Raw genomic sequence first — 25,805 nt, 5'->3', positions numbered from 1 at the left:
AACACCTAGGAGATGACCCACCACCGACCCCTCCCCAATATCCCCCTCTATGACGAGCTCCCTTCCTTGCCTTTTTGTTTTCTCAGCTCATCTGCTTTACCCCCCCCCCCCACCATGCCTCTAACATTTCTATATCCACAGCCCTATGCACACCGCTCCTGGCCCTCTTTTGGTGTAAAAGCACCATAAGAACTTGTATCAACCAAACTATTTCTGCCTTTTGTACTCCTGTCATTGTTACCCCCCAGCTTTATCTTCTAGAAAAGGAAGAAGTGGCCAATATGATGACAACTCCCCACTGATACAAAAGAGAGGTGTTCATCCCCCTTCTCATTGGCCTGGGACTCGCTCTGCCTGCAGGATCATTTGGATTCTCGGAGGGGGGGGGGTGCCTGGACCACTCCTATCACTTGGCCTCCAAATTTTGCAGTCAGCTCGAACAAGCCATGATACCCACAATCGAGAGCCTTGAGGCCTTGCAAAGCCAAATCACATCCCTGGCCAGGGTGGTGCTCCAAAACCATAGGGCGCTGGACTTATTAACATCTGAACAAGAGGGGACCTGCCTTTTACTAAAAGAGGAATGTTATTTTTATATAAACAAATCTAGAACCTTTGAATAAGATGTCAAAACTCTCCAAGACCTAAGGAATAGCCTCTGGGCCCTCTCTGATCCAGGAGGGACCCCATGGTTTTCCAACCCCCTCCTTGCTTGGCTCCTACTCTTGTTAGGTCCCCTGCTAGCCTCATGTACCCTGCTTCTCGTGACACCCTGTCTAATTCAATGTTTCAAAGGTCGCATACAAGACATCATTAAAATCACCTCCAACTGAGTCCTGGTCCAATACCAAACTATCCCTAGTACCTTCTCTGATTTTGATGACACCCACCCTTTATAAAAGACAAAGGAGGAGATGTTGGGATAAGTCAAGAGTGCCTGGAATGTAGAGCATGGCCACCAGGCCGGATGCCTCCTAGTGAGGATGGCAGGAAACTGGCCCACTCCATTCTAGATACACTATCTCTTACCCAACAACCCCCAAGCAAAACTATTAGGCCTCTGATCCTTTAATCCAAACCAGGTTTTGTAGATTATGTGACCAGAGGACAGGACAAAGGCCACGTAGCCTTAGTAGCCCCTCTCCCACACCAGCCGGCCTGCCAGAAAACCCAACCCCTCCTCTTTGCCTGTGAAACTTTCCTATATAAACGTCTTCTTCCACCATAATAAACGAGCTGTCCACTGACACAGCCTCCCAGGTGTTTTCTTCCTGTCATACTCGCCACCACCCGAAGCCCCCCCCGCCACCACCACACCAGTCTCTGTCCTTGTCCTAACTTTCCATGACTGGGCTGGTATGCAATGGTCTCCTGACTGCAGCAGGGTTCGGGCCGAGATCTTGGGTCCCTTTTGTCCCTTCCCTGATGGAAATCTATTGAAACTGTGAATAGAAATAAACCCCTCCTCCCTTTAGTTGTTTCTGCCAGGTGACGTGGCCACAGTGACACAAGAGTAACTAATACAGAAAGTTGGTATCAGAGAAGTGGGGCTGTTACCATAATACCTAACAGAAACAACTTAAGATAGGAAAGGTTTATTTTGGCTCACAGGTTCAGAGGGCTTTTGGTCCAGTCCATGGTTGCTTGCCTCCATGAACCTGGCCTTATGACTGCAGGACTGGGTTGGGGAGGATGGCTGTTTACATGATGGAAGCTGAGAGACAGAGACAGAGAGAGAGATGGGGGGGAGGTTGGAACCAAGGGACGGTCTACCACCTTCACGTGTCTGCTCCTACTGGCCTAGTATGTCAGTCAAGTCTCCCCTTCTCAGCCTTTCAAAATAGTGCCACCAGCTAGGGAACAAGTATTCAAAACATAACCCATGGGGGATATTGTAGATTTAAGTCATGAGATGTTTGAACCAGGATGAGTCTTGCATCTCAAGCAGATTTGGCAACTTAACCACAGAAAATGCACATGTGAGCGAGGAGAGGGAGTTGAGCCTGTTTTTTCACTCTGTAATCATGAGCAGAAATAACATCTCATTACGATACTTAAAAAGAAGAGGCCCTTGGGTTGTAATAATATTCTACAGGGTCACTTGGAAGAGTGGGCTTTGTAATAACTTCAGTTAGTGCCCTTCACCTCTAATCAAGCTCTGTCATAATCTGAGTGTGAGTGTGAGTGTGTGTGTGTGTGTGTGTTTGTGTGTGTGATACATATGTGTATGTTGCATAACTGGATTATTTTAGTATTCTGATGATATAGATGATCACATCTGACATCCAAGGTGAGCTGTGGTCTCAGCTAGAGAAGCTCATCACCCCAGAATAGCCAACACCAACCTGACAACTGCAAACTAAGGTCTCAGCAGTGGATCTCCCTAGAGTCTGACCAATGCTGGCTGGACTCTGGGGGAAACATGGAGTCTGGCACTGAAGTACCCTTGGGTCCAAGCAGAGCTGAATCCAGGCCTAGTATCACAACTGCTCCCCACTGCTTCAGACATTTCCAGGCTTTCCCATAACTCTGCCTGATCAGTGCCATCCCTTTTCCTGGGCCTCTCACTAATTACTTCTGTCTATACTTCCTTCTGGGGAAAGACACTGAGTCTAGATCAGCCAACTAGAAATAAAGACTTTTGAAGACACAAGGTGCTGGGATTTATATGTTGTTTACCCCCATAAGGCGGAGCTTAGTGGGAGTTGATTAGGTCAAGGTGGCATTGCCCTATGAAGGGACCCATGTTCTTGTGAGTCTTGGAATCAGTGCCCATGGGAGGTTGTTCTAAAAAGTGCAAGCCTGGTCTCTCTTCACTCTCTTGGCTTCCAGTCTTCCACATGATCTCTTCTACACACTCCCACCATGACACCATCAGGTCCTTAAGGAGAGGCTGAACAGAGAGATGGGAGTGGAGTGCCTGATCTTGGGCTCTCTGCTTCTAGAACTGAGCTAAAAATACCTCCTTTCTTTAAAAGTAACCAGCTTTAGATATTTTGTTACAACAACAAAAACTGGACTAATCCATAGATGAATAAATACATTTTAAGATTTTTTCTTAGAGGGGAAAAGAAAAGGTAATAGCTGAATCCAAACCAAAATCCTTCCAAGAAGAAAGCCTGCAAAGATCAACACAAAGATCTCTCAATCACACAGGAGAGAGTTATAGCCCACTGGCCACCAGAGGCAGATTCAGGAATCTGAGAGGATCCAGGAATGGGAGAGGACCAGTGACTGACAAAACAGTGCAAGGGACTTTCCCAGGAAGGTAAGAATAGGATCAAAACCAGGAAACAGACAAGAGAGGTGGTGGCTGGACTCAAAGAAGTGGGGCTGAGCCCAGCCAGATGTAGGGCTTTCCAAATTGATACTTGCCTGTCAAGGAGGTCTATGGAAAGGAAAGAAATGGGCAGGGAAAATCCCACATCCCCTTTTCTGACTGATATTTTTGATTCAGAGGATGTAGAGGCTGGGTATGCACGAGTGGACAGTTTTAAACATCTATGATCATGACAATTACAAATGAAGTAGGGCAGGAGAGATAGCTCAGCAGTTAGGAGCACTGGCTACTCTTGCAGAGGACCCAGGTTCGAGTACCAGCACCCTACATGACAGCTAACAATCATCTGTAATTCCAGTTCCAGGGGATCCGACGCCTTCTTCTGACCTCTACGGGCACTGCATGACATGGGTGCACCTGCCTACATGCAGGCAGTACACATAAAAATAAAAATAATAAATAAAATAAAAAAATTAAAATGAAGCCATGGCTTTAAGTTATGTCATTTTGACTCCAAATGCAGGACATGGGAGATGTTGGAGAACTGCCATCTAGAGGTATTTGTAGGTTCAGGGAAGGCTATGAGATGATAAAATAGTGACTTGCATAAGCTGGTCTGTTTATCCCTTATTAACACGTGTTTACTGAGAACTTAGTATGATGGCAGGCTCATGCTATGCATATAGTAGAAATTGCAAAAGACAAAGACTGCTACCCTTCTAGAAATTTTCCTTTACCCTCTTCCTTAGAAATTAAAAAATTATAACATATGATTGGCACAAAATTTGCCATTTTAACTCATTTTAATTGCACAGCTCAGATGCCTCGAATGCATTCATACTGGTGTGCTTCCATCTCTACATCCATCTTGAGAACGTCACCTTGCAAAACTGAAACTCTATTCCTGTTAGACAATAATTGCCCATTTCCTTCTCTAGGGCCCTGGCAACCATCACTGTGCTTTCTGTCTGTGAACATGAATACGCTTCATATACGTGAAGTCGTGGATCTGCGCTTTTGTGACTGATATGTTTCACTTAGTATGATATTCCATAAGGTTCATCTGTGTTGTAATATGTGCTATGATCTCCTTCCCTTTTAAGGGTAAATAATATTCTACTGCATTTTGCCATCTGAGTTTTATACTGATGTTGTGGTACTAGGGATTCAACCCAGGGTCGTCTTATGTACACGAGGTAAGTGCCTTTCCCTGGGGTTATATCCCATTCATTTTGGACACTTAGTTTGCCTGTTGTCCTTGGTAACTGGGAACAATGCTGTGATGAGCACAGGTGTGAAAATATATTAGAACCTCTGTTTTCAATTCTTTTGATTACATATATGGAGGTAGGATTGCTCAGTCCTATGAGAAGTCCAGCTTTTTGAGGAACTATACGGTGCTTTGCAGTTTATACAAAGTTTACATTTTACACAAGGATTTTAATATCTTCACATTGTCATCAACATCAATACTCGCCCTGTGACAGTAGTATCCTATGGATGATCTACACATCTTTGAGGTTTGTTTATGGCTGCCACAGAACTGTGACCACCTTGGGTTATGAGACAGCCTGTGATGCCCGCTTTGTGTGTACCTGTGTGTCCACCAATCTTCTGTCGCAGTCTTATAGTATTTTTGTCATGAGTATCCAAGTCTCAACTTAGCAAGTATATGTAACCATGGGTGAAATGCTAATTCCACTAGCTGGAAGGGCCCTGGCTGTGCTCTGAGTAAGAGATGGTATGAAATAACTCATACACTCCAAGAGCCAGCTTCTGAGGAATCTGGTGCTATGGAGAAGGCCAGGCTCCCCTGGGAAACATCCAGTGACTGTTCTTATAGTTCATGATTTGAGGAGACTTTAGAAAAGGAGAGAAGAGATGGAGAGACTTTCATGGAACAGGGCTCAGAAGGGTGGGCCTGATGTGGCAACAGCAAAACCGCACAGTAACCCAACAACTGCTTATCCCACGGACGTTTCACCTGCATTCATTCATCTGTGACCATGTCTTTGACAACACTGCTGCTTTTTAACAGATGTACTTGTTTTTATCAGGGTTAAAAATGAGAGAAACTAAGCTTTCTCTTTTAAGGTTCCACTGACAGAGTCTCACAGAACACTGAAGTTGGAAGGGGCCTTCAAGACCATTTAATTCAGTCTTCACAGATGAAGAGACTGATAAGTGGTTTGGGGGCAGGTGGAGATGAGACATTGTACTTTTCTCCCCTAAGTTTGACAATCAGTCTGGGAGGCACTAGAGTTTGGAAACAACTATGTATTTGGAAACAACCTGTGGCAACATAGGTTCAAATGTCAGTGCTTAATTGATGCATTAGATTGGCTGCTTTCTAATTTCTTGAGTTTCTAGAATATACAGAATATTCTTATACTTTCCAGATGTTGCTGTTCTCTAAGTCCATATCTTCTTATAACTGGATTTAACGTTTCTCCTACAAATAATGGTACATAAAAGGAAGCAAGCTTGTATCATCATGGTAAAAAGCAGCAGACCCCAAAGATAGCTCCTTTCCCCACTGCTTCTGCCTCACAGTAGACCAAAGAAAATCCAGACTGGGCAGAAAAGACCCACAGTGTCACTCTGTGTGAGGAAAGGAAGGGTACAATGCTCTCTGTAAACCGAGATAACAGAGAAGACCCTGTTTATGTTAACCAACAGAGAAAGCCTGATGATGGCTTTTCTTACACGCAAGAATCACAACAGCATTTCCAAGCTGGTGGGGAAGCCAATGTGAAGAGGACATTATAGAAGTCACGAGGGACAAGAGAAAGCTAAAATACGCTCCCGAATTGCTGACAGCAATGATGGAACCTAGCACATCCACCAAATAATATGCAGGAAACCGAGTCCAAGCAAATGGAGCATCCTTACAATCTGCAAGTGGTGAGTTCTTTGCCCTAACTTCCACTCCCTTACTAACTTTCCCACTGCAAGATCCTTTTGTCTGTGTTGTTATTTTGCTAGGAGTATTTTAGGGAGGCAAAAAAAAAAATGATGGTAGGATACAAAAAGAACCCTGTTACAAGCAGGGCTGTGACAGCCACATAAGAATCTAGTTCTCAGGCTGGAGAGATGGCTCAGTGGTTAAGAACATTGAATGTTCTTGCAGAAGACCCGGGTTTGAATCCCAGAACCCATATGACAGCTAACAACTGTCCATAACTCCAGTTCCAGGGGATTTGACAGCCTCTTCTGTCCTCCACAGGCATTGCACAACATGGGTGTACTTACCTACATGCAGGCAATACACACATACACATTAAAAAAAAAAAACAGAATCTAGTTCTCAAGCTGCCAAACTAAACCACAGCCCCGCGAGCATAGACTCAAAGTTTTGTGCATGGATTTAGCAGATGAAGGCAGTCTGTAGCCATTATGTAGGCAGCATATTCTGGATAACCTGGATTAGGGCTTTCCTGGGTTTTGCTGTGCACTGAATGACTTAGAAGGTTTTTAACCCATTCCTGTCTTCTCACTGTTCTCCATCAACCATACCTAGAGACTTTGACATAACTGGAATAGGCATATGTGAGGTGTGCAGGGGCAGGGAAAGTTTAGAATCATTGATGTAGCCTCATAGTAACTAATCACAGGTCTCTGATTTCTAGGTAGCTGATGAACTTAGCACCTTCTAGAATAGCCTTTCTAAATCAGTAGAAATGTAAGGCAAGTCACATACAAAATTTTAATTTTCTATTAGTTACATTTAAGAAAAAGAAAAAGAAACAAGTGGAACATTAATAGTATATTCAAAATGCTGTTACTCCAACAAGTAAAATAAGGCATATTATGACATACCCGTATCTATCATATGTGCATACCGAGCTTTCAAAGTTGGTGTGTATTTTATACTTACATCTGACCTCTGTACTCACAATTAGTCACATTTCAAATTCCTAACAGCAGCATGTGTCTAGTGGCTATCACAGTGGACAGCACACATCTAGACTGTTCTGAATTCTCAGGCCCTAAAGCCTACTCTTGCCTTTCCCTCTAACATGAGTTTACTCCAATAGAAATTTCTTGGCTCTCTGGGGCCCTTTCTTTTTCTGGTTTAATGTGTCTACTTTGGGTTTCTTGTTGTATTGTTCAGTTTTTTAAAGTTAACATGCGGAGTATTAGGTTCTCTACGGCATTTTCCATCATAGCTTTTGTTGTCCAACCCTTTACATGCCCTATTACCTGATCCCTTGTCTCAAAACCCTCCTTCCTCTTTTAGGGTCTCTTCCAGTTTCAGGACCGATACCCACACTCACACTCATGTGTTTTCACATATCTAAACATCAAAAGCTAGAACTGGCATACGTCAGTGAATGTGCTGCATTTGTCTTCCTGACTCTGGATTTTCTTGCTCGATAATTTTCAGATTCATCCATTTTCTTGGAAATTTCATAACTTTTATTGCATCTAAGCTGTCTTCCAATCGTTTACTCTGTCATCAAGTAATCATTAACAAGTGCTTACCAAGTGCTGCGCATTTGTGTTAACTGATGAGTGTCAAAAGATAAACAGGTCATAGACCCTGATGTCCAGTCCCTTCTTGTTAGAGGGAAATGCAGGCACAAGCAGGCAGTGTGACTGATGGTATTCCAAGGTACAAAGGGACACTGAGGAAGGAACAACTGTTTGTGATGGAGCCTCTAAAAAGCTTTGAGAGTGCTGGAGAGGTAGGGAACAGATATTTTGAATCTGGGGATAGTATAATCATCTGTGCTTAGAAATGGCAAGCAGGTGGGTAAGGTTGGGCAAGAACACAGTCGCTGGTCAGTGCTGAGTGCCCAATAACACAGTTAGAATAACCCTCTGAGCAAGAATGTCTAAATAGGAGAATCTTATGGTCACTGATAGCACAGATTGGAAAGGGCAAGAAAGTAAAGAGCGTTAATGAAGGTTACCTGGAATGTCTAGAAAGGAGGGGATGTGAGTATAGGAAACTGCCCTGAGGAACTGCCAGGGCTCCTTACAGTTAATTTAGGCAACAGGCAGAGCAGGGCTGAATTACTTCCACGATTGTTAGGAAATTCACACCTGTGAGACTCAGCAGGCACTAGACAGCACCTGGTCAACTCTATCAGATGACCTGGGGTCCCCCATCACCCCAGAGCCGGACAGTGCCTTACTTGATAGTGAATTTTCTGGAAGAAGGTTCTGGAACTCTCAGGTGACATCTGCAGTGCAAAGGGGCCTCAGAGGTCCCAGGGACTCCTGCTATAGGCAGTCAGTAAACAGCACAGCCCAAAACAGACTTTACTACTTAGACTCATCGCCTGGTATTCATTTCACAGAATGCCAAAGCCACCATGAGCATATAGAGCATGTGTCTGGAAGAACTGTTTACCTACACAGCAACTCCAGGGGACAGAGAGAGCTAGGCTACAGGGATAGTGGGTACAAAAGAAAACTGTGTTAATGAGCCAAAGACGCTTAACACAGCAACCCTGACTGGGTACTCACATGGCGAACTGTCCAGGAAGTCGGGGTCAATATTATGCAGCAGCTCCTCCCTGGGCGATGGGCTTCCTTCACTAGAAAATAATTTTTTACGAAATATTAATTTCTTTTCTCAAATGGGTATGAATTATTTTATGACTTCTTTTCCTGGTACTTGTAGAAAATTACGAACCTGCCAGTCAACAATCTTATCATAATTCAGAGGTCTCCAAAAGCTGTGGTTGATGAATCTTCATGGGGGTCATCATTTGTCTACCTTATAACAATGACTGAACACTCTACATAAAAGCGTCAGTGCCAGGAGTTATGATGATTAAAAACAAGCACTGTGGCTATATTTAAATGCAACCATTCTTTATAGCAGAAAAATAAGCACTTGAGTTATCCCATGGAGACACATGTCACATAGAAGGAGATGAAAAAGGACCATCTTCCAAAATAGCAGCACCAATATTACAGATGTAGTACACCTCCTCAAGATTACCTTATGACAGGAACATCAAATCTTTTTCTATATACAAGGGGATCACTGATTTATTAATTATCTATTTTTATCTTATGTTTTGAGACTGGGTCTCATGTAACCCAGGCTAGCCTGGAACATATTATATTGCAGAGGTTGGCCTTGAACCCCTCATCTCTTGCTTCTAATTCTAAGTGCTGAGGTTGTAGATATGTACCACCAAACCTGGATCACAGATTCTATACAAATACAGGATAAATACATGCCTTTGAAACTTTTAAAAAAATGTACATATAACTACAGTCACAATCTATATTCATCAAAGAACAAATCCGAGATCACACAGTCCAACTTTCTCCTATTACATGAGGAAACCATGTCATAAGTTACTGGAAGAATATTGGGTTGTGTGACCTTGAAAGTGGTGTTCTTGGGCTGGAGAGATGGCTTAGCAGTTAAGGGCATAGGAGTCAGGTATAGTTCCTAGCACCCACATGGCAACTAACAACCGTCCGTAACTCCCAGTTCCAGGGGCTCTATCATCCTCTTCTGGCCTCTGCAGGCTAGGAAATGGAAACAGAATGATGATGATGATGTTTAATTCCTGGCATAAAAACAAGCAAGTACAGTTAAAATCCTGAATAACAACAGTAAGGGAGTCAGGAGGGGATATCAGAATGAAAACATTAAGTCTTTGCACTGTTCCAGAAGACAGCAAAGCCTCTGGTTAAATTCAGATATAGCTAAGTAAAATTTGTGTGTTACATTAAAAAGCTTTAAAAATTTACTTTTATTTTATATGTGTGAGTATTTTGCTTGCATATATGTACATATACCCACATCATACAATGCCCAAGGAGGCATGAAGAGGAAATGGAATCCCCTGGAACTGGAGTTTCAGATGGTTGTTAGCTGCCATTTAGTACTGGGAACTGGACCCAGGTCCTCTGCAAGAACAGTTAGTAGTCTTAACTGCTAAGCCATCTCTCCTGCCCCTGTGTGTTATATTTTTAGGGGAAAAGGAAAAATAAACATTATTCCTGGATTATAGAAAATTTGAACAATTCAGTGCAAAAGAAGGAAAGAATAGGGTGGGAGCACCCTCTGCATTTCAGGTTATATATAACCATTCATACTAAACAAAAGTTTTATTCACTATTTTTATTTTATGTGTATGAGTGTATTGCTTGCATGTATGTAAGTGTACCTGTGTCATGCAATGCTTCTGGAAGTCACAAGAGGGTGTCAGATCTCCTGGAACTGGAGTTAGGACAGTTGCTAGCCTCCATGTGGGTGCTGGGAATCAAACCTGAGTTCTTTGTAAGAGCAGCCAGTGTTCTAACCACTGAACAACCTCTCCAGTCTCATCATCCATCTTTAAAACAAGAGCTGCCCTGAATATCCCAAAATTTTAGAAAGACTTAAATAAAAGATACTTTCCTAATAATTCTGGAAATAATTTAATGTGCATTATTAATTGATTTCATTTTTTCATTACTCAGAAGAGACGTATTTCAAAATAAGTAGACTTAATAAGATGAAATGACTTTTTGAACCCTAGAGGCTGTTAAACAATCCTAGTTGACTAATTATTGCTTGGGAAAGTCTTCATAGACAGAATTCTCATGATGCCAATAGGAGCTCCAAAGCCCCAACTGTCATAGTGTTATGATTCTACTTTTAAAATATGCTAATCAAGATAGTTTAGTGAGGATGTGGTTGAGATATGAGCCAAGAAAATACAGTATGTGACAAGTGGTTAAAACAATGACAAACACACTTAGGAACGCCAAGTTATTAAGAAATAAAGAAAACCAAATGTACAGTTAAGAGAATTGAATAAAATATAAATCTCGAGTTGCGTTGCCTTAAAAACCAAAAGAATACTAAAATCCCTAGACAAAGGACTAGAGAGACAGCTCAGAGATTAAGAGCACTGGTTGATCTTGCAGAGGACCCAGGTTCAGTTCCCAGTGCCCACATGGTGCTAACAACCATCTGTAATTTCAGTTCCTTGAGATTTGATGCTCTTTTCCAGCCTCTAGAGGCATTTTGTGCATGGGTGCACTTATATACATGCACACAAAACATTCATACACATATACAACATAAAAATGAATTAACTGAAAAATCTCTAGACAAGTTCATTTACTAATTGCCTTGGGATAATCCTTTGGAAAGAGATGGATTTTAGAAATATGTACCGATGATTTTTTTTAAATGCACAGAGTTGGGGATGTAGCTTGGTGCCCAGTATGTATCAGCCCTGGGTTCCATCCATCCCTAGCATCATGCAAAAAGATGCTTACATACATAGGAAAGGAAGATTGTAATCTGTTAACTGGGTGGGGAGGATAAGGTGAGACAACAGAGGACTGCACTTTCTACAGTGCTCTTACACAGTTAGTAAATATTAGCATAATCAAGAATAATTGTTTCCAGCACTTGCAAGGAGTTTCAGGTCAGCCTGGACTATTTAAGAAGACTTGGTCTCAAATGACAAAGAGCAACAAATGTATCATTTGTGGAAATTTCTCTAAGTTCCCACAAACACAACACTTAAAAATATGAGGAAGGAATAGAAACTGGGCTCCTTAACTCCAGTTCCAGGGGAATCCGAAGCCCTTTTCTGACCTCCGCGGCATTGCACGACACGGGTGCACTCGCATGCAGGCAATACACTCATACACATAAAATAAAAATAATAAATAAAATATTTTAAAAATATGAGGAAGGCTGGAGGACTGGCTTAGTAGGTTAAGACCGCAAACTGCTCTTCCAGAGGACCTGAGTTCAATTTCCAGCAACCACATCGGGTGCCTGATAAATGCCTGTAACTCCAGCTCCTAGGGGATTGGACACCTTTGGTTTCCATGGGCACCTGCACTCATGTGCACATTCCTACACATAGATACACATGCAAACACATAATTAAAAACAAAAATAAATTGAAAAAAATAAGAGAAAATGCAGATGCCTGCATATTCTAAGGGGTTAAAGGTGGAAAAATTATCTATCATAACCAATACAATGTATGTACAGCATTTTAATTCATTAGTTAATTTTGGGAATTTGTGACCAACACATTTATAATCTATCACAATAACTAATAATGTGGTTTCCTCTTAGGGATCTTGACATTTCCTTGAAGGATTTTGAACAAGATTGCCTTTATCCAAAGGTGGAAAGAGTGGGTCTTGGGTCACTACATTCTTAAGTTCTATTGCTGAATTCCTTCTTTCACTTTCATTAAAGGGCTCAGGACCTCAGTGCCTAGGATGGAGAGGATGAGACCTAAGAGGAGAAGGAGGGAAGAAGGGAGTTCCAAAGAACAAAGGAAGAAAAGTTAGAGGAGGGAAAAGGAAAGAAGGGGAGAGGGAGGGCATGTGGTTTCCACTCATACTTACACAGGCAACTATCAACACAGATCCATTAAAGTACTTATGTGAGTCTATACATACACTTCACTTCAAAAAGGCACAGTTGGGCATTATGGAAGGTGTTCATATAATCCCAGCAACTCAGGAGGCTGAGGCAGGAAGACCATGAGTTCAAGACCAGCCTGGGCTACATAGAAAGACCTCATTTCAAAAAGTAAAACCCAAGTTAGTTTCAGTAGAGGATAAGCACAGGTATATGGCTGGAACCTAAAGGTGATATCAAGTCACCTGCAGAAGAACACGGGCATGGAACTGGGACAGGGACTGGGAAAGGTGGGTGGTGAACTAAGAAATATCAAAGATGTCTACAAGCCTTATAATTTTGCTTGGGAAATAAAGGAGAGGCACATTTTTGAAAAGTACAGAACTGTAGAAGTTTCCTAAAATATACACATATACATATATAAAATGAGTTTAAATGGAGTTTTCCATTTAATGTCTCTCCATAGGCTATCAAAAAATAGTATGGGTTAGCTCTCTCCAAGTTGTCCACTGGGGTCCCATAGACTCCCCCATATAGGCTATTTCCATTGTTCTTGGTTACTCTCCAGAATTTGATAGTAAGACCCTATTGCTGAAGACACTACATACTTGAATCATATAAGAAATTAAGAAAATAAGCTTGTCTTAACCTAGAAGCTTCATTCCTACTGGCTAGCTTTCATAGTGCTGGAATATGTTATGTACACTACTGGGGGAGAAAAGTCATCAATAGTCTTACCCAGCTGGAACCCTGTGAGTTTTAATAATGACTGGTCTGGCAAGAGATACATACTGATGCAATAGTGGCACAAATGTAAGAGGAGTAACCAACCACGTTATAATTGAATTTAAGGCCTGTTTCACAAGGTGGAACTCATGCCTGGCAGCATTAACAGGGCCAAAAATCTGTGGCTTGGTAAGTCATAAGGGTAAATCTAGTTCTATTACTCTGCATAGTAATAAACTGCCCCTAAGTTCTTACTTTATATTCATGGATTAGTACATCTCTCAACCCACATCAGAGAAGCTTCTTTTTGCAGTAGTGATTTCTATAGAGACACATGACTATAGAGAATAAGAGACTGTGAAGTGCTCAGCTCTAAATGGAACATCTAGATCACATTCCCCCCACCGCACAAGACTCAGGGATAATCATGGAAGAGGGAGTGGAAGGATTATCAGAGGTAATGAACATCTTCAGGGAAACAGTATTTGCCAGGTATGACAGAACTGTTATGCTATGAACTCACAGTGGCTGTCACTGCATGCACAAGACCTGCTCAAAATCAAATGAGCCAAAATACCAGCATGAATGGAGTTCATGTCCACCCCTAGCTGAGGAGCTGTTGGCAATTAATGGTAGCTGGGGGAAAGAGAGTCAGGTTTCTTCAAGGATGTGGCCCTAGAGAAGCTATCTGTGGTACCTAATCTTGGTTGCCAACTTGACACATCTGGGAAGAGGTAATCTCAGCTGAGAAATATCCTTCATCAGATTGGTGTGTGAGCATGTCTGTGGGGCATTTTCTTGGCTGCTAAATGATGGAGCAGGGCCTAGCCCACTGAAGGTGGTGCCAGTTCTAGGCTGGTAGTCCTAAGTTGTATAGGGAAGCTGAAATAGGGAAGTAACCAGTAAGCAGTGTTCCTCCATGGTCTATGCTTCAGTTCCTGCTTCCAGGTTTCTGCTTGACTCCTGCCCTGCCTTCCTCAATGATGAACCATAGCCTGTAAGCCAAATAAACCCTTTCTTCCCTAAGTTTGTTTTGGTCAGTGTTTTATCACAGCAAAAGAAGTGAACTAGGACACTACTCATGTTCCAGTAGATGGTTCCACACCCATGCACCACTAAATGGATGCAGTGAGTTTAAAAACAAAGCATATAGGGGCTGGAGAGATGGTTCTGTGGTTAAGAGTACTGGCTGTCAACTGCATGTAATTTGACCCTAATCACACATGGCCTCCTGGATTTGGGGAGGGCTAAAGTATACAATCTGGGGAAGGCTTGGAAGAGAAGGCATGACCCATGTTTCCACACCCATGCACCACTAAATGGATGCAGTGAGTTTAAAAACAAAGCATATAGGGGCTGGAGAGATGGTTCTGTGGTTAAGAGTACTGGCTGTCAACTGCATGTAATTTGACCCTAATCACACATGGCCTCCTGGATTTGGGGAGGGCTAAAGTATACAATCTGGGGAAGGCTTGGAAGAGAAGGCATGACCCATGTTAGGTAAAGGCTTTCCAGTGTGCATACCCTCAAAATTTTAAACTCATTCTAAAGATAGGCATGATGACTCACACTGGTAATCTGAGCACTCAGGAAGCTGAGGCAGTAGTATAGAGAGTTTGAGGCTGTCCTAAGGTACACAGGTCAGCCTACTCTACACAGTGAGACAGTCGTTTTTAATTTTATTTGTTATTTTTTATTTTATGTGTATGAGTATATTGCCTGCAGGTGTATAAGCACACCTGTGTCATGCAATGCTGAAGAGGTCAGAAGAGGGCATCATATCCCTTGAACTGAAGGTGCAGACAGTTGTTAGCTGCCATGTGGGTGCTGGGATTCGAACGTGGGTCTTCTGCAAGAACAGCCAGTATTTAACTGCTGAGCCATCTCTCCAGCTCTGATAATCTTAAAATTTCTATGGTCATAGCTTAGTCAACTAGTTTAAGGAACAAAATATATATGTATCTAGTCAAAGTTTATCTGAGAATAATTGGTTTTTTTACCCAATCCTTATCTAAATAGCACATGATAATTAAAAGTACCAGACTGGTGGAACTAACCTTATTGAATGTTTAACAGCCATAGTTTGAGGCCTATACTAATGTGGTCAGAGGGACTTAAAGGACAGTTTTTGCCTCTTGCCCTCCAAGATCGACTGAGTTCCAGGGGACTATATGGTCAAGCAGGATTTTTGTCATATATTCCCAATGATGGAACTGGTAAAAGAAAGGAGCCAGGGGCTCCTCCCAAGCTCATGTGGCCCCCAAGGAACTGATCCTCAAATGACCTTAAGTGTAAAAATAAACTGATTTATGTGGGCCAACTGTATGGTCTTAAACACCCAAAAGGAATGTATAACCAAAGAGTAAAGTCATCAGTATATTTCTTTAAGCATTCAAGGGATTACACTTCCCAGACATTAGGCTTAAGGCTCTATAAAAAGTTATTTAGACAATTATTTCTCATTGATGATTTTGTTCCTAACCAGAAAGTGCTGCTCAGATGTAAGACTTCAAATCTTGGTCTCCAATACTGTAGTGCCCACCTGTAGCTAAGGGAGACAACCAGCTATTTGTCTCAAATGATGGATGTTTGTTTTTTCCCCCTATCTAGAAGCTTTGAGAAGGAACTGACACTGATTCTAACTACTCCAACAGCTATCAGAATACCTGAAAGCAAATCCTGAATCCATCACTCTAGAGTCCAGCCTTGGAAGACAAAAGAATAATTACTCTTGCCTTTACTTCTTCTTCACATCTCCTATTCACAGTTCAAAGGCTTTCTTTTCCCCTTTGACATAAGAGTTATGCAATTTGGGAGTCTTTTAGATAGACTCACTGAAAGTGTACTCCGATTGCCTCACCCTGCATCCCTGTTTAGCACGGAAGAAGCCAGAGCGGTCTGCGTCCCGATTCCCTATTGGCAGTTTGAATAACCTCTTCAGAGAATGGTGTGCTAAGAATAGGAGGAAGGTATTCACTAGGAAGTTAGGGTAAAAAGACATCAAAGAAAAGTAGCCAGTTTCTTGGCTAAAATTCGCCATGTCCTTGGGCCTCTTAGCAACCCACTCCATTCCAAAGTTCAAAATGTCGAAAATATTTGGGATCTTTTATCTAATCCTTAAAAGACTTTAGGGATACCTCTTCAGAAGGAGGAATGTTAGAGTATGTAAAGTCCCCATTAATAAAAAAATTTAAAGAAGAAGAAAGAGTACATGAAGTTATCACAAAAAAGTGATGGGGAGATATGGGAGGAGTTGGAGGGGAGGAAGTGGGCATGGATTTGATCAAAACACCTTACATGCATGTATGAAATTCTCAATAAATTATTTACTAAAAAACAAACAAACAAAAAAACAGTACTGGCTGTACTTGCAGAAGATCCAGGTTTGGTTCCCAGCACTCACATGGTAGCTAACAACCATCCATAACTCCAGTATGAGGGGAATTTGATGCCCTCCTCTGACCTCCATGGGCATTGCATGACACAGGTGCACTTTACATGCAGGTAGTACACTCATACATATAAAATAAAAATAATAAATAAAATATTTAAAAACCCACAGGAAAAAAAACCATGAAATTAGGAGGGAAAGGTGGTAGAGGATAGGGGAAGAGTTGGAGGGGAGGGACTAGGAGTTGATTTGACTGAAACACATTATACACATGTATGAAACTCTCAAATAATTTTTTTAAAAGACCAGTGAAGAGTTGGGCTGGGGAGATGGCTCAGCGGTTAAGAACACTGGTTGTTCTCGCAGAAGACCTGGGCTCGAATCCCAGCACTCACATGGCAGCTAATAACTGTCCATAACTCCAGTTCCAGGGGATCTGACAGCCTCTTCTGTTCTCTGTGGGCACTGCACGACACGGGTGCACTCACCTACATTCAGGCATAACACTCATACACATGCAATAAAAAAAAAAAAGACCAGTGAAGAGCAGAAACACTGGTTACTGGAGAGGTGTGGCAGCTGTTGGGAAGGGGAATTCTTGGGTCTAGATGACACTCAGGGGAAGAATGTGCTCCTCTTTCTGCTCAGGCTCAGGTCTGACAAACTGGACACCAGCATGTGGGAAGGAATTTCCATCATGCTAATAACCTTGCTTTTCCCAGCTCCATAGACTCAAGGCATAGAGAGATCTGTCTTCTGCAGGGGCTGAAGCCTTCCCTCTCGTGGGCAATGCGACACTGCCTTAGAGAACAAAGTGTTGAGGCTAAATGAAACATTTGACACAGTGGGGCTGGAGAGGCGTGTCAGTGGTTAAGGGTACTTACTGCCCTTCAACAGAACTGGAGTTTGGTTCCCAGCACCCTAATGGGTAGCTCACAACTGCCTGTAACTCCAGCTTCAGTGTATCCAGTGCCCTCTTCTCCACACACACATAAACAGACTCACACACATATACATAATAAAGATAACAAAATTAATCCTTAAGATATTTAATGGGTATTAATCTCATTTAGTTCTCAACACCACATATCTAACATTGGCTAGAACGGTTGATTAGGTGGCTAATATGATCCTTGGTTGAGCAGGTGATGGAAGTGGTTTGAAACTCAGGCTGTCGGACTCCTTAATCCCCACTCATAACCACTGTGTTACATTGTCTCCTCAGTGAATTATACATAGAGCTTCAGTGGTCTCTTTGCATGTATTAGACCATCATTTAGTTTCTTTTTATGACTCTATAAACAAATACCTCTACTAACTGAAAATGTTATTAACAAATGTTTCAATCATTTTTCTCCTAGACTTATAAAATGGTGTACTGTTGTTAATGACATTTCAGTATTCAATTTAAATTGATCCCAAATCTCACATTTTCTATATTAGTTTTATTTGAAAAAAGGGTGGGATGACACTGACCAGTAACTACTTGCCAGTGTGCCCTAGTATCTTCTAGAAGTCTACAGTTTCAGATGCTGAGGTCACAGCACTGTCCATTTATAGTCTTTCCTGCTTTTAATTTTTATTTTTCTCCATATTGAAGGGTGGCACAGTAAAACCCTCTCCATAGATGAATGGAATAAAATGACATTTCATCTTCTTTTACCACTAGCTGCTGACCATCTGTCACAAAAGACACACCCTGGAGGATGGCATCAGAGTTTTAGAAAAGGAAAACAGCCATGACAATAGGTTACTAGAAGAAATTTTGAAGGAAGCAAACAAACTAAAACAAAACCAATAAATGATAAAAACATGAAAAGACCCCCAAGGGTGGTCTGCGTCCTGTGAACCTTGTGTGAGCATGGATGGACTTCTTCCTTAACAGCATCACTTCTAGCTACTGAGCTCTTACTTCATCCAGGCCCTGTGCTGTGTGTCATACACATTCTTCCTAAATTCTCACACAAGTGCTTACAAGATAGGTCACCTTTTATTTTGTTTTCTTGATTCATCTTTACAGTGCTATGGACAGATCCCAAATCCTTCCCTGTACATTCTAGGCAAGCTCTCTACCACCGAGCTTCATTCCCAGTCCTTAGCACATCTTACACTAAGGAATGAATGCCTGAAGATATTAAGAAAAACCCATGACTAACAATGCGGGGACGGGTCTGAACCAAAGCTGATCACAAAGTACACATTTAAAACCACAGCACTAGGGAAATTCCTAGCAGGACCTACTTTATTCACTGTGTGTGCTGGGAGGTGGGAGTATTGGCTTTACGCAAATCCCGTGCTCCTTGAAAAGTCCTTTAACATGCAAACATTACCATGAGTAAAGAGCTTAGGCATGGGAATTATAAAATTCAGACTGAATTTGGTAAGGAAATATGTAAGTTTAATTTAAATGGAGAGACATTTTTCATTGTTATTTATTTTTATTAAGAAGGCTTATTAAATGTTTTAAAGTAGACTACTTAAGAAAAAAGTAATATTATAAAAAAAAATCACCAAATCACACTCTTAACACAATCCTATCGATTATTAAAAAGAAGTGAGAGGACTTTTGGGTTAGCAGCAGGACAAATCATAGGGGCTAACATGCCCTTCTTCCAATTTCATTTTAATACTCATGAAGAATTTTAAAAAGATGAAAACTGGCAGCAGCACTGGAAACTAAAGAGAAGTCTGGCTGCCAAGTCCCGAGGGGGCTGTGCTGAGGCCAACACTGAAGAGATTAACAGCATATTTTTGGATTCTACCATAAGAATCAAAACCTGATCCAAAGAAAGTTGAAAAAGACATTCACTTTGTCTCTCTGTGCCCATCCTGGGTAGCTCCTTTCTCTACATCCACCCAGACAACAAATGCCAGAAGAATGTGGAAGAAATGGCATGCTGTATAGCTTTCTTTGTAATACTCTGTAACCAAACAATGGTAGAAGACCCTCAGAGCACAACATACTGCAAGCATAGGCTAGACCCTCAGAGCAGAACATACTGCCAGCATAGACCAGACCCCCGGAGCAGAACATGCTGCAAGCACAGGCTAGACCCTCAGAATACAGCATGATGCAAGCACAGGCTGGACCCTCAGAGCACAACTGATACTGAATAGTGACAGGAGGATGACATGTGCTTATTTTTTCTTTAACTTTCTTCTTAGACATATATCAATAAGGGAAAAAGTCTTTGCAACATTGCAGTGAGTTTTTAAGACATTGCACATGAGCAGTTAATAGTCAGTGTCATTACATCAGGTATAATTTAAACTGAAGAAGTCCCCATTGGTGGTAAAGAAAAGGCATTCTTACCATTCTGACTAGGGCTCTGATTTTGTCTTACATTAAGATTAATTAAAGATGCGGGGCATGGTGGTACCACCTTTAGTCCAGGCACTTGAGAGGCACAGGATCTCTGTGAGTTCAAGGCCAGACTGGTCTACACAGCAAGTTCTAAGCCAGCTGGGGGTACAGGGAGACCCTGACTCAAAAAGACCAAAACCAACCAACCAAACAAAAAAGATTAAAGATAAAATGAGTAAAGAAAGCACATTAAGTATGAATCCTTTGATTTCCCTTAATGTCATCCACTTTTATACAATGTCTTGAAACAACATATAAGCTGCTTCACCATGTAAAAGCAGAAAACCCATACAGAATTTGAAGGAGCTTGGTGAAGCTGGGACCCCTCGAAATGACAGGTGTGGTCTTAGGGAGACAAGCTACCCCACTGCAAATAACATCACTGTCATTTGTTAGCCTTGACTGTCAACGTGGCACACCCTATAGTATTCTGAGAGGAAAGTTTTGACTGAGGAATTTCCTAGAACAGATTGACCTGTGGGCATGTCTGTGGGGGACAGTCTTGACTAGTATTAATGTAGGAATGCCCAGCCCCCTATGGGCAGCACCATTCCCTAAGCAGATGGTCCTGGGCTATACTGGAAAGTTAGCTAAACATGAGCCTGTAAGCGAGCCAGCAAGCAGTTCCTAGAGTTTGGGCCTCAGGTTCCTGCTGACTTCCTTCAGTGATAGATGGTAACCTGAAAGTATAAGTCCCCCCCAAACCCTTTCCTCCCCAAGTTGTTTTTGGTCACAATGTTTTATCACAGCAACAGAAAGCAAACTAGGCTAATCATCCACCCTAGGACTGCAAACATTTCTCTTAACAGTTTAGTATTTTGAAGCAAGTCTAAGAGGAAGCGATGCAGTGAACCCAACCCTCTGCTGCTCTCAGCTCAACTAACTCTGACTTTCATCCGTTATTGCCACTCCCACTTCATGAGCCCCTTCTGAGAGCTTAAAAAACTGCCATTGCCTTAAAAAATGGTATTTCCATTTCTGGAAAAAAAGTTCCCATCCTCTGGGCACAGATGAGTGTCTCTGACATTTGGCTGGCGACTTGTTTTTGCTGCTTTGGAAAGGAGGCTCCCGAGAGCAGTGTGACTGCTGGGTTTCCATACATGCAGCTTGGGTGCACGATGCCCTGAGAGAGACGTGAAAGACTTTGGCAAGGCCAAGGCTAGAATCACCTTTTCTGGAACTTTTGTCAAGAAATGATAAGAATGAGAGTCATTCTTCATGTTCTAAATAGAAGTTTGCCAATTTTTCCACAGAGCAAGCTTTGAAATGTTTGATTAAACTATGGGCACAAATTTGACTTGGAAAAAAAAAAAAAAAGAGAAAGGCTGCTCTCTTATTATATAGCACACCTGGGCCAGTTTCCTGGCTGCATCTTTGACAGCCCTGCAGCCAAGGCTGCTGAATAACTCAGAGCTCCCTTTCCATAACTGATTGCATACTGAAAGAACATTCTAGTGCTGAAAAAGACAGTTGTCAATTTGGAGTTAAGAGTGACCACATAGTATGGCGATTTCTCTGCAGACAGAAGCACATATGGGCCAGACTCTTAAAGGTCACTTCTGACTTAGATGGTCTTAAGAATGAAATGTGAATTAAAACCCAAATTTGGTGATACAGATAACATTAATGATGTAGACTGCACCAAAGACAGTAACCTCAGAGAGTTAAGAGCAAAGGGAATTACTCAGAATTCAACCTCTACAAACATACCACAGAACGATCCTTACAACATCTCTGCCACAGAAACAAAACAAAAATGAACCTGACTGGGTGCCACAGTGTAGCCACATCAGAAATACGAAGTTTTATTTTATACTTATTTATTTGTTTTGTGTGTGTATATGTGTGTGGTATATGTGGGTGTATTGCATGTATGTGGGTGATTTGTGTGTGGAGGCCAGAGATTGATGTCAGGTATCTTCCTCTATTGCTCTCCACTTTATGTATCAAGGCAGAGTCTCTCACTGAACCCTGAGTTGGCTGATTCAGGTAGTCTCCATAGCAGGCTTGGTCTAGAGCTCCCCTGTCTTTACCGTCCAAATACTGGACTTACAGACAGGTCACCATGCCCATTGGCATTTATATGGGTGCTGGTGATCTGAACTCTGGTCCTCATGTTCATTCAGCAAACACTTTACCCACTAAGGCAACTCTCTAGGCCCTCTTTGTTTAGTTCGGAGACAAGATTTCATGGTGTAGTGTAGGCTAGCCTGAACTCATCATCCTCTTGCCTCAGAGCACCCAGTTTCTCTTCCTTCTTTCAGTCAAACATCAACAGCTTTTACATTTAAAGTTGGTGATAAATCTCAACTGAAATTCGAGTTTTGCTTTGCTTTTTTTTCTTTTTTTTAACCACCTTTTCATTATGAAATGTTTTTCATTTTTGTATTAAAGCAAGCGAGGCAAAGGTTGGTACAGAAGTTTTTTTCATATCTTTGCGTATACTAACATGGAAAGATTGTGCAATCTACTTTTAATATCACAAAGTAAGTTCTAGTCGAGCTTCTGAGCATTTCAGTTGCCTTTTTCTTAAGTTCAAAGTGCTTACCAGCCTGAAAGAGGCCTACAGTATAAACAACAAACTAGAAGAAAAATCACTCCTCTGATTTTGATGCTGACATAGTGTAATGCACACATAGCCTCAAAATTTAAGAATCATATGGAAGAAAGTCAAACTACAACACTTAGAAGAAAATCTAGATGAATACTGGGCACATTTGAGGTTGAGAAAAGGCTTTCTGAACAACAACAACAACAACAACAATAAAAGACAAGAGAGAAACATTTCACTGACAAATATAAGGAAGACAACCATGCCAAAAAAGAAAAGAAAAAGAAAAAAAATCAGCAAAATAAAACCAGAGAAGACATTTGTAGGAAGAACAATAGTTGTCAGGCATAGCGGCACACATCTGTAATCCCAGCAGGCATAGCGGCACACATCTGTAATCCCAGCACTGAGCACACAAAGTCTGGAAGCTCACCAGAAGTTCGGGTCTAGCCTGGTCTATGTATTGAGTTCCAGGCCTATTTAGAGAACAAACCGAGAGCTGTCTTCAAAAGCAACATTTTAAAACAAATATAAATATAACTTCTTAAGAGAGAAAAAAAGCAACCAAAACACAAAATTCTTGAGTAAAAGTAAGTGCTGTTTGAAAAGAAAATAAATACAAATGGAAAAGATATTTAAAAATTAGCCTCAGCCCTGCACAATAAACAACTCCAAATGGATCAAAGACCTCAATGTGAAGCCTGAAATGCTGGAAATGTTAGAAAAAAACATAGGTAGTACCCTAAAAGATATAGGTGTGGGAAAGGACTTTCTAAGCCAGATATCAGTTGCTCAGGAATTAAGGTCAATAATTGACCTTAAGTTAACAATCAACAAATGCTTCTGTAGAGCAAAGGAAACAATCAATTGAGTGAAGAGGAAGCCTACAGAGTGGGAGAAAATCTTCACCAGCCATTCATCTGACAGAGGACTAATATCCACAATATACAAAGAACTCAAAAAATAAAGAAGCAAGAAAACAAATGACTCAATTAAAAAATGGGCTATGGATCTCAACCTTGAGCTCTCAAAAGAAAAAACAGCAATGGTTAAGAAACAACTTAAGAAGTGTTCAACAGTAATGGGAAATGTAAATCAAAACCACTTTGAAATTTCATCTAGCCCTAGTCAGAATGGCTAAGATTAAGAGAACAAATGATAACAAATGCTGTCATGGATGGAGGGAAAGGGGAACCCTCATCCACTGTTGGTGAAATTGCAACCACTGTAGAAATCAGTATGGAGAACTCTTAGAAAACTAAAAATAAATCTACCACATGATCCAGTCATACCACTCCTTGGTATATACCAAACAGACTCATCCTATTACAGAGATTACTTGCACAACCATGTTTGTTGTTGCTCTTTTCACAATAGCTAAGAAATGGAAACAACCTAAATGTCTCTCAAGTGATGAATGGATGATGAAAATGTGGTACATTTTATGTAGCTATAAGGAAAAGCAAAATCATAAAAGTTGCAGGTAAGTGGATGGAACTAGAAACAGTTATATTAAGTGAAATAACACAGACTCAGAAAAAATAAGTGACATATGTTCTTTCTCATTCATGTATCTCACCTTCAAATCCCTAAATGTGAGTATACAACCTGATGAAACTGCAGGAGCCAGGAAAATGGAAATGAACCATGGGGATAAAGGGGAAGAAGCAGTTCAAGAGAGGGAGATAGTAGGAAACAGGTGTTAAGGGAGAAATGGAGCAAAGGGGGGTACTTTAACTGGGGATGGACTATGGAGACTTATATGGGGAAGTGAGAGGAGAAGTAAATAACGCTTAGTTGGTGTGGAAAAACCAGAGGGAACTGTATTAGTTCAAAGTCTGACTGAAAATACACATACAATAAATACATGTGTACATGTATGTAGCTGAAGGCGATATAACAAAACAAACAAACAAACAAACAACCTAGTGCTGAGCAGGAGAAACCTCCCTTTGAGCTGTTGGTCAGGGTAGTCCCAGAGACTCCCAAAATAACACAGACTGTTCCCACCGCCCTTGATTGCCACCCAGAACTTGAAGGTAAGATACTATTGCTGAAGACAGGACACATTTCAGACACAGGACTTGGAGTGATTAAGCTGGAACTGACCAGGAAGCCTCCTCCCTGAAGACTAGCTCTCATGGTATTAGAGGGTACAATACAAGCTGCCAAGGGAAATAAAACTAATCAACGGTCCTACCCAGTTGTGAAGTCTAATAAACGACAATGACTGGCCCAACAAACTGTCTTTATTGGTGCAGTAGTGGTACTTCTATGTTGGGGGGAAACAACAGCTGTCTAATTGGGATTAAGGTCTGCTCGATGGGAGGGAACTCGTGTGGTACTATATACATAGTCAAATACATGGCTGGAGCGGTCATAGATCCTAGGAAAAAAAAAACCCTACTTTTGCCACATCCTTAGACAAAAATAATTCTTACTTTATCCTAACTATTCATTCTCATATTTACAGACAAGAATACCTTTCACCCCTCATCAAAGAAGCTTCTTCTTGCAACAGATGGAGACTATTACAGAATTCCAGAACTGGTCAAATGCAGATAATAAATGTCTGTGAGATGCTTAACCTTAAGTGACACATCTTCAATGCAATTTCTACACTCAGGATGAAATGCATCTCTTAACTCTCACCAGAGAAGTTTCCTTATGTAGCAGATGGTAATTAACACAGAGACCCAAAATTAGCCCAGGTGCAAAGAACAAGAGACTGCAGAGCACTTATCCCTGAATGGGACACCTATTTCAAACCTCTGCATCCCAAGTCGCAGGGATCATTGCTGAAGGTGAGGTAGAAAGACTATAAGAGCCAGAGGGGGTGGATGGCCACAAGGAAAAGGAGTCTTCCAGATAGTTGGTCATTTATTTATATGAACTCACAGCAATGGTGACAGCATGCACAAGTCCTATGCAAGCTCAAACCAGAAAAAATCCCAGCATATACATGGGGGAAGTGGGTAAGAAACCCCAACCCAACCTAAGGAACTTCTGGCACTTGATGGCTGCTGGGACAGAGAAAGACAATATCTTTCAGGGTTAGTGTTTTGGTGGATCTAGTGGATAGATCCATACTGAAGGACATTTGGAGACACAAATCATACTCTATGTGCCACTATA

At 41.5% G+C, this 25,805-nt stretch overlaps 1 protein-coding gene across 2 annotated transcripts in view; it reads right to left on the bottom strand.

Moving 5' to 3' along the window:
• Positions 1-25,805, bottom strand: part of Arsb (arylsulfatase B) — a 245,499-nt gene that overhangs the window by 97,171 nt on the left and 122,523 nt on the right. For both annotated transcript variants that reach the window (XM_029556225.1, XM_008853336.3), the window contains exon 6: positions 8,756-8,826. In XM_029556225.1, the coding sequence (XP_029412085.1) occupies positions 8,756-8,826 (71 nt within the window). The remainder of the gene's footprint in view (positions 1-8,755; positions 8,827-25,805) is intronic.

The sequence above is a fragment of the Nannospalax galili genome, unplaced genomic scaffold (assembly GCF_000622305.1).
Source record: "Nannospalax galili isolate Female #2095 unplaced genomic scaffold, S.galili_v1.0 scaffold45, whole genome shotgun sequence".
NCBI lineage: Eukaryota > Metazoa > Chordata > Mammalia > Rodentia > Spalacidae > Nannospalax > Nannospalax galili.
This window is presented reverse-complemented; position numbering and strand designations above follow the sequence as displayed.